This window comes from Camelus bactrianus, chromosome 20 (assembly GCF_048773025.1).
Source record: "Camelus bactrianus isolate YW-2024 breed Bactrian camel chromosome 20, ASM4877302v1, whole genome shotgun sequence".
Taxonomy (NCBI): domain Eukaryota; kingdom Metazoa; phylum Chordata; class Mammalia; order Artiodactyla; family Camelidae; genus Camelus; species Camelus bactrianus.
In genome coordinates this window covers 18,275,473-18,284,602 of record NC_133558.1, presented here as the reverse complement: position 1 = coordinate 18,284,602, position 9,130 = coordinate 18,275,473, and the positions used below count along the sequence as shown (strand labels likewise).

General features: G+C 41.2%; 2 protein-coding genes across 6 annotated transcripts in view; one reads left to right on the top strand and one right to left on the bottom strand.

Moving 5' to 3' along the window:
- Window positions 1-152: 152 nt before the first annotated feature.
- On the bottom strand, window positions 153-7,738 carry ZNF165 (zinc finger protein 165). Of its 4 annotated transcripts, none has more exons than XM_010974140.3 (4): window positions 7,641-7,738; window positions 3,322-3,804; window positions 2,882-3,020; window positions 153-1,140 (listed from the first exon to the last, which is right to left on the bottom strand). In XM_010974140.3, exons 2-4 carry the CDS (start codon window positions 3,730-3,732, stop codon window positions 233-235), a joined length of 1,458 nt encoding a protein of 485 aa, XP_010972442.2. In that variant the 5' UTR covers window positions 3,733-3,804; window positions 7,641-7,738; the 3' UTR covers window positions 153-232. The 4 variants fall into 4 exon arrangements, with proteins under 4 accessions (XP_010972442.2, XP_045365592.2, XP_074204361.1 ...); XM_045509636.2 differs by lacking the exon at window positions 7,641-7,738 and adding an exon at window positions 7,327-7,621; XM_074348260.1 differs by lacking the exon at window positions 7,641-7,738 and adding an exon at window positions 4,965-5,409.
- Window positions 7,739-7,937: 199 nt separating this feature from the next.
- The window catches only part of LOC105084114 (olfactory receptor 2B2), a 120,660-nt gene continuing 119,467 nt past the window's right edge, over window positions 7,938-9,130 (top strand). For both annotated transcript variants that reach the window (XM_074348273.1, XM_074348272.1), the window contains exon 1: window positions 7,938-8,196. The gene's annotated coding sequence lies outside the window, so the exon portion shown is untranslated. The remainder of the gene's footprint in view (window positions 8,197-9,130) is intronic.

The window sequence follows — 9,130 nt, the reverse complement described above, 5'->3', positions numbered from 1 at the left end:
ACTAGCCTCTCCAAATTTCTCTGATTTGACTTTAACAGTCAGTGGCAGAGGCACATTCCCAGTCTCAAAGAAAGCAGACACACAGAGGTGAAGACCATACGGACCATACGCAGAACAGCAAACCTGAGAATGAGAGAATAAAGAGACATTGGTCTTTCACTCATTCATCTCACCCAATATTTTTTATTCAGTGTTTTTTATATTTTGCTATTTCCATGTGAATTTAAGTTTTTTACATTAAGAGGTTTTCCCTCTTGTGAATTCTCTGGTGTTGACTAAGGTGTGAGCTCTGACTGAAGGCTCTCCCACACTCAGCGCACTCATACGGTTTCTCTCCAGTGTGGATTCTCAGGTGTCGAATAAGGTGTGAGCTCACTCTGAAGGCTTTCCCACATTCACTACATTCATAGGGTTTCTCTCTGGTGTGAATTCTCTGATGTAGGATAAGATGTGAGTTCAGGCTGAATGCTCTCCCACATTCTTTGCATTCAAAGGGTCTTTCCCCAGTATGAATTCTCTGGTGTCTAATAAGATCTGAGCTCCCCCCAAAGCCTTTCCCACACTCACTACATTCATAGGGTCTCTCTCCAGTATGGATTCTCTGATGCCTAATAAGCTTTGAGCTGTGTCTGAAAGCTTTCCCACATTCTTTACACTGATGGGTTTTCTCTCCACTGAAAACTGCTGCATGTTTAATAAGGCTTGGGCTCTTGAGAGACTTTCCATATTGGTGGTTTTTTTCTCCAGTATAAATTCTTTGATGCTTAATAAAATCTGAATTCCATTTGAAACTTTGGTCATAGGTACTGTTTTTATAAGATTTCTGGTGTGTAAATTCATTTGAGTGCAGATTTAGGCTTCTCTCACATCCATCATGGCTCATTATTTCACCTGTAAGTGTATTTTTGTGGGTGAGGATTTTACTAAAACCTCCATCTTGAGCAGACGGTGATCTCTGAGACTCCCCTGGTTCTTTTTCCCGTTGCCTCTTTATCCTGCCTGCAGGCTTACAGACGTCTTGAGGCTCAGCAGATCCTTCTGACACAAATCCTGAAATTCTCCCTGATATAATTCTCTGTGATTCCATTTTTTCATAAATGTCCAGCTTCGGCATGGATCCACTGGTTTCACTCTCATTATCTAAAAAGTGATGAAAAAATAAAGTGGTAAATACCTGTTTGCTGAACTGGAAGAAAAGAAAAATTTGAGGTACCCCCAAGATAGTTAAATGTTGGTACTTCATTTGGCCACTCTAAAACTGTGGCCTTTCAAATGAGAGGAGTAGTGGACAAGGACAAAAAAGAAAAACTGGTAAAAGAAAGTAATGTATGCAGTGGTTGGCAGAGAGAGGAAACAGACATCTGAGGATGAGCAGATACAATAGAAAACATTAGGAAGAGGGTCACCACCTGCAAGAATGGAGGTGGGGGTGGGGAACAAAGAAAAGAGAAAGAACTATGCAATGTGACTGAGAAGGATCTTGGGGAAGTTTAGGTCTATGATACATTTCTAGTCTTAGGTTCAGAGGCTGAAAGGGAGGCACCATCTCAAAGAAAGCAGATGAGGACACAGATGCACTGAGCAAAGTCAAGCTATAATGACTCTGACCTCAGAAGGATAAACTCCCATCCGTCTATCCCTCCAATCCATCTTGGAAAGATGGATTTCATTTCTTCTTCATCCTCCATGGATAATCAAATTCTATCATCACTTTTTGCTAAATGTCCCCCATATACACCTCTTTCTTTACATTTCTGTTACTATCTAACCTCACCACTTTCTGTTTAGATAACTGCAACAGCCTCCTTGCTGTTTTGACTCTGAACTATTCGTCTTTCGAGTCATTCTAAATACCCTTACCAGACTAATTGCCATTAGCCCTGTCATCCTCTTACACCCTACTCAGAAACCTTTAATTTCTTCTAAAACACATCTGAACTCTTCCGATGGTTTCCAGGACCCATTTATAATCTAGTCCTCACAATTCCTACCTTTTAGCTCATCAATCTATAGTGTGCTCATGAGTCTGTATTATTCTGGTATCAGGCAGCCCCTCTTGGTTACAGGGTTTCCTTCGTCTAGAATAAGCTAGGACAGGAAATTAGAGGATTAGGGGATTGGGCAGTGCTGGTCTTTGGGTGGGGGAAGTTTACAATTTTAGATGGGGTGGATAGAAATGTTTCTAGAACAAACTTGAAAGTAGAATTTGGGTACTTAAAAAAATTACTGTAATTCATTCTTGGGTTTATTTTTGGACTGTCCATACTTAAAGTGATACTGAGCCCATGAACTTTTTTCAAATGATGAGCTCTGGAACAGCAATGAGGATTCCATGGAGGTTGTTATCAGAAGTATGGCCAACTTTCTATAAAAACATTGAGAGAGCTTTGTAAAACCAAAAGTAAAATATAAAAAGGCAACAATATGGGACTGGTTCTATGTGTCTGTTAATTATACTCTATTTCTGAGTTTATCATCACATATTTGCCTTTTTGTCAATCACTACATGTGCCTCTCTATTAATGTGTTTTGTTTCTGTGCATGTGTTTCTTCCCCTTTTGCTTTTTTTCTCAATCCCTGACATTTTCTCAACTCATTCATTTTCTTTCCTTTAATTTGCTCATAACATGAAAACATCCCATGTTTTGGAAATATTCTGGATAAAGAACAAATGAAAAAAATGGAGACATTCTGGATAAGATACAAAGTTACCTCTCTTCTTTTTTTTTAGTCGGCCAGTGACACATAGGAAAAAAATTCTCTACTTCTCATTAAGTAATAAAGGATAGGACCATCTACAGTTCCTAAGACTAGTGTGAGAAGGGAGGTTCACTGCCCCAGTTCTTCAGTGACATGAATTGCAGAGAATATGGCCCCTTACCACAGTCCAATAGGAGCTGGGGTTCTGAAGAACCATGAAGGTCCTTGGTGTCCACTGGCTGGAACTGGACACTAAGTGCTGGTCCAGGAGGTGCCACTTTTTTCCTGAATATTTCTTGTCCAGGTCCATGGACTGGAACCTGAGAAAAACAAAGTATATTTGGGCTTATGAGAGAATCCCTGTTGGAATGAAGCATCTTCCAAAAACAAACTGAAACTCCTGTAGTAATACAAAACTGGGGAAGGAAGAATTAAGTCTGACTCAGTTGTAAAATACAGTAGAGTACCAAACTATATGAAAGGAGGAAAGGAGACATAAAAGCACACTGAACTAAGAACTCCCACAGATCTCACTAGATATTCAATCTCAGGCCCTTTTTTTCCTCCCTTTGTGGCACTTCATCCACCCTGGAGGTCTTAGATCTCCCATCCCCTTTGTACCTGGAGTACTGCTTCATCAGTGCCTCTCTCTAAATCTTCCAGTATGGACACTGCCTCCTCTCCACTCTCTGGGTAATGTTCACGCACCCAAGTCTGCAGATCCCCAGGCAGGATGGTCAGGAACTGCTCCAGCACCAGCAGCTCCAGGATCTGCTCCTTGGTGTGGGTTTCTGGCTTCAGCCACTGACAGCAGAGCTCCCGGAGCCGGCTCAGTGCCTCGCGGGGCCCCGGGGAATCCTGGTAGCAGAACTGCCTGAACAGCTGCCGGCAGAGCTCCTGCCTGAGGGGATCACTTCTCTGTAAGCAAGTGTCCTGACTCCAGACAAAATCTTCCTCTTCTATCTTCACTATGAGAAGTCCTTCATCCTCCTGCAGGTCCTGAGCTGCAGCTTTCTTTGGCTCGGTTGTCATTTTGAGATAAAATCTATTATCTGAACCCTGCTTCTGTTTTGTGAAGGGCCTTTTTCAGTTTCAAGAGCTTTCCTGAGGGATAAAAAAAAATACTATTACTGTCTAGGAAGATGAAAGATCATATAAAAATAGTCATTCTCCATTATACAAAGATTTGCTGGGCATTTACTGTGTGTAAAAGCACTGAAGGCAGACGGGTATAGCTCAGTGGCAGAGCATAAGATCAGCATGCATGAGGTCCTGGGTTCAATCCCCAGTACCTTCATAAAAAAAAAAAAAAAAGCACTGAAATACCTGCTTTGTGGTGCACAACTGTTACATAATTTCTACCTAAAATCAGCTTAAAATTTTATTTTAAAAATAAGATAATTTAAATTACAAACATTAAAGATAAGACAATATAAATATAAGGCAATACTAAAAGTTAACTTGTTACGTGCAATTAAGTTCTATGGTAGCCATAAAGAAAATCACAACCAAAAGAGAAAAATGACAGAAGTGCTTCATAAAGCTGGAGATGAAAGAGAGTATAGTAGGTTGCAATGGTAAGGAAAAGCTTAATTAAAAAAACTAACTTCTGACAAATGGATAGGATTTGACTAGGACGTGGGAGAGAGAGAAATAAGAAATTACAAGCAAGGAAACTGCTTGAGCAACTGGTTAACGGTAGGAACACTGAAGCCGGAAAGCAAAAAGAGAGAAGGTTTGTATAAGGAAATTATAGAGACAAAGGCCTTATTGAAGAAAGCCTTGAATGTCAGGTTCATGAATTCAGTCTATCTTTTAGGCACTGGGTAGCCAGTGAAAGCTTTTGAGCAGAATGACCTGACAAACTGCTTGTGCAGACTAAAAATTGTTCATTTCTAGGATGGATCACAATATGAAAAGATAGAAACTTACAGAAGCTACTATATTTTATAAGTGTGGGGAAAATACAAAGTTAGAATGTTAGGATTACATATAAATCTCTGAAATAATAAAATAGGGCAACTTTTCTTGAGAGCCAGAGGTTAACAATTTCAGTCAGTGTAACTAGCTTCATCCCCAAAAGTCTCAGAGAGGTTTCCTTTTGCCCTAACAGTTCCTTCTCTGCCTTCCTAGTTACATGGCTCAATCCATGTCCTGAACATTGAGGCCTATCATATCACCAATAAAGTATAACAAACCAGCACTGAGATTTGCTTATCAGTCTTCTGAGTCTTATTATTAGATAACAGTTCCGCAAGTCTTACCAGCTCTTGGGAATGGTCAGTCTGGTGTCTGAACTGAAAAACTGAAAAAAGGAATTTAGAGGTGAAGCCCTAGGGTACAATAGCAAAATGCAAGTATCAGTATCAACCTTTCAGGTCCTTCTACTAAACATTTCAGCAAGCTGACTACTGACGGTTGCACAGACATGTACTTTATCAAGAATCTTAACACAAGCAAAGTACTGGGCTAGAAGTTATATAGCAGTTGTTCCCAAGAAAGTGAATTCAGAGATGGGCTTACTGCCTAATCATCATGTGGGAACCTTGTTAGAAACAGATTCCTTGGCCTTGACCCTGGAGATGCTGACTCAGGTAGTGGGGTACACTGGATTTTCTGTATTCTGATGGACAGATAAAAGGAATTTAAAAAATAGTGTTTGAGGTTGCAAGGAGTTTGCAAAATGGTTGGAAAGAAATGACATAAAACACACATGGATGCAAAACATTTAAATAACAAAATCTATTTCACATGACACACACATTGAAAATGTTTGATAAATGTTGAAAGCTGAAGTACTAAACAAATTGTATGGTAGAGACATTGAGTATCTTAAGGTATCTGGGGTAAGGAGAGAATGTGTGTGTGTGTGTGTGTGTGTGTGCGCACGCGCCTGTGTGTGCAAATATTTCCTACAGGTGGTGGGGACAATAAAGGATGAGAAAGATCCAGAAAGGCAAATAAGAAGGGACAGCAAAGAGTTGAGGAAGTAGGAATGAAGAACAGATTGATGGTAAAATCAGCTTGCAGGGTATAACTGGAGTGACTAAGAATTTCACTCTCTCTGATAAGGAATTCATCAGCTCTACTCAAGAGTTCCTGCAGTTCCCAACATATAATGTTTGTGGATACAACATTTATCATCTTGTATTATTTTTATTTGCTTGGCTTTTATTCCTCCATCAATTGACAGGGGATCCATGAGGTTAAGGACCATGCATTGTTAATATTTATATTTAAGTTCTCACATTTGTTGAATTACTGGATCAAAGTGGAAACTAGGAAATTTCGAGATGCTTTGTGTTTTGGGTATTTTCTATTTAAGATGGTAATGAGACATCCACTTAGAAAAACATTTCCAACAGATATTAAGAGATTGATGGAAAGGAGCTAGGAATGGAAATATAGATTTAGATGGAATCCATGGAAAGGGCAGTTGAAGATAAATATTTGGAATAATTCTCTAAGAGTATGAGATGAAGATCACAGGTTCAGACTCAACCTTGGAAAACAGTTTGAGTGGGTATACGTAAGAACAAAATTTAGCAATGATATAGGGGTAAATGGGGGGTTAGAGCTATGGTATATTGGTCTCAGCCCTTCATAATTTACTGGGACATTCGTTAGCTATAGAGATCTAATTTCACTTCTTGTTATGTTTCCTAGATGTGCTAAGTGCTTACCAGGTAGTGTCCTAATACTTTATGGATATTATCTCACTTAGCACAGGAAGATGGACAGTGAAGCAGACTTACAGAATCCACAATTCCTAGTTTCAACTTTAATTATCATGCTAAGTAGCTGGTTCTACAACATATGTTATCTCCCCAGATAGCTTAAAGTGCTGCCTCTAGGTGTTTCATCACTTCTCATCCACCTAAAACAGTCCACAATTCTAGATAAAATTATCTAGTTCTTAAGGATTTGATATATACTCCCTAAAGCTGGGTTTCAAATGTCTTAGTAACCTTAACCTAATAAACAGTTATTGAACATCTGGTGCCTTACAATCACTAAGTTTGAGGAGAGCTACAAAAATAGCTAAGCAGATATGTAAACAAATGCTATTAGAACAGAGAATAAAGAGTAATTAGTTATGTTGGGGAAGGTCGAGATTCTGTAAAGTGCGGGGTTCCTATTGGATGAGTAGTTTCCTGGTGTGTATGCTGCGGTAGGAGGAGGACAGGGGAAGGGTCTTGCTGGTGAAGGGATGGGAGCTAGGGGAAAGCCAGCACAGGTCACAGAGCAGAGCAGGGGATTTGAAGTGCTTGATGGGGGAGGCTCCCACAGCGCCTGTGTTTCTCACACTGAGGAACTTTCCAGGCTTACGACTGCCTGCTTTACTGTCTTGTTTCTTATTCTAGAAAGAGGGTAGGGGCTCAGTGTTGGTTTCATGGCATCCCGGATACACAGGCAATACTCACTAAATATTTGCTGTGTGTGTAAATTTCACGAGGATGCCAGAGCTGTCCCCACTTTTCCTACAAAATGTCGGGTTACTCCTCCCACGAGAAGCAGGCCTCGGGGGCGGACCCCAGGGCAGTTTCTTCTGGTAGAGAGCATCTGATCCTAGACAGACGCCAGTTTCTCTCGCCCCGCCCAACTGGGACAAGTCACTCCTCTTACCAGTGATCCCAGAATCTCTGCAAGCTGACGGCCCGCGGACCCCCCCAAACCACGCCCTCTCAGCGCTCAACGATGACGTCACGCGCGGCGGGGGTAACTATGGAAACCCCTATCAACCCCTATCTCTTCACGAAATAGGCGGGCGCGAACGCTCTCCGAACGCCAAACCTAGTTCCACCTTCCCTTGGGATTCTTCTGAGGTCCTGCGTCCAGAGCGCCACAGGGCTGCTGAAATCCCAAGGGGAACATGATAGGGACTGGGTATCTGGAGGGGACAAAGGGCCGGACTCCTGGGTCCCCAGAACCGGACTCACCTCTCCCACAGGGCTGGTTTCGATCGGACACTTCCGGTGGAAGGACGGCGCTGCACTACCTCTCAAGGCTTCCTTCCTCAGAGACTTTTGAGGCTGCGCAGAAGGAGAAGGGCTGGCTTTGGACTGCGATTCCCAGAAGCCTTCGGGGTCTCCTCAGGCTCTCGGACTTCATTTCCCAGGCGTCTTCGCCACCGTCTTGCAGTTCTCAGAGCTGGAAGGAGGAGGCGTCTTGTCTCCCCTTTGTAGTAGTAAACTTGCCTCTTCTACTCCTATGGGGCCTCGTCCTTGACTTCAGTCTAGGGCAGTGAAATGGAAGCCCACGCAGCAGGGACGCAGCTCCAACTTCACCTTTGGGTTTCTAGGGAGATTTTTTCCCTGAACTCTTAATTTATCCCCCAACCCGGATGGAACGCAGATGTACCTAACTGGATTAATCGTAACGCCTGGCTCAAGAAGTCTGTGCATGATCCTAAAGTGCCTCTAAGAACTAGAACACTGACAATAACTTTACTGCAACTCTGTCTTTTGTCTCCCTCCATACCTCCTGTAATCTGAGGTAATTACAAGTTTTGTGTTGCCTTATTAATTAAAAAGATAGTTCTGTTTGATACACACTCATGGCTAACCAGTATATGCTTTTAATTTTAGTTGTTTTTAGTCTAAAAGGCATCATATCATAGGTAATCTGATATTTGCTTCTTTACACTCAACAGTATGTTACTGAAAGTTATCTGTATTGTTTAGTTAAAATGTTCATTACTATATAACATTCCGGTGAATATAGCATTGTGTTCATCCGTTCTTCTAAAGATGGGCTGATCCTCTGTTACGTCTCTTCTGGATTACTGACAACCTTTTAAGTGAGCCCTGTGCTTCTTTCTACCTGTCTGTCACAGTCCTTTGTCAGTAGAGCAGCCAGAGTGATAACTGTTTTTGTTTTTTAAATCAGAGTACCAATCCCGCCCCACTTCCAACCATGTGGACATTCTACTATCGTGTCTTACTTATTTATTATTAAACATTTTAAAATTTAGATTTAATTGATGTACAATATTATATGTTTCAGGTGGATTATAGGCAACTCTATTTTTAGTTTTTAAAGAACCTCCATATTGTTTTTCATGGTGGCTGCAACAGTTGGCGTTCCCACCAACAGTGTAGGAGGGTTCCATTTTCTCCACACCCTCACCATCATTTGTTATTTGTACACTTTTTAATGATGGCCATTCTAACTGGCGTGAGGTGATACCTCATTGTGGTTTTGATTTGCATTTCTCTGATAATTAGTGATGTTGAGCATCTTTTCATGTGCCTATTGGTCAGTCTTCTTTGGAGAAGTGTCTATTTATGTCTTCTGCCCATTTTTGGATTGGGTTGTTTGTTTTGTTATCCAGTTGTATGAGCTGTCTGTATATTCTGAAAATTAAGTCCTTGTCAGCCACATCGATTGCAAATATTTTCTCCCATTTTATAGGTTGTCTTTTTGTGTT

Coding starts and splice junctions, on each gene's coding strand:
- ZNF165 (XM_010974140.3), bottom strand. CDS start 3,732: ATGACAACCGAGCCAAAGAAAGCTGCAGCTCAGGACCTGCAGGAGGAT. Junction 3,021..3,321: donor CTGATGAAGCAGTACTCCAG/GTACAAAGGGGA, acceptor TGTTTTTCTCAG/GTTCCAGTCCATGGACCTGG. Junction 1,141..2,881: donor CCAGCTCCTATTGGACTGTG/GTAAGGGGCCAT, acceptor ATCACTTTTTAG/ATAATGAGAGTGAAACCAGT.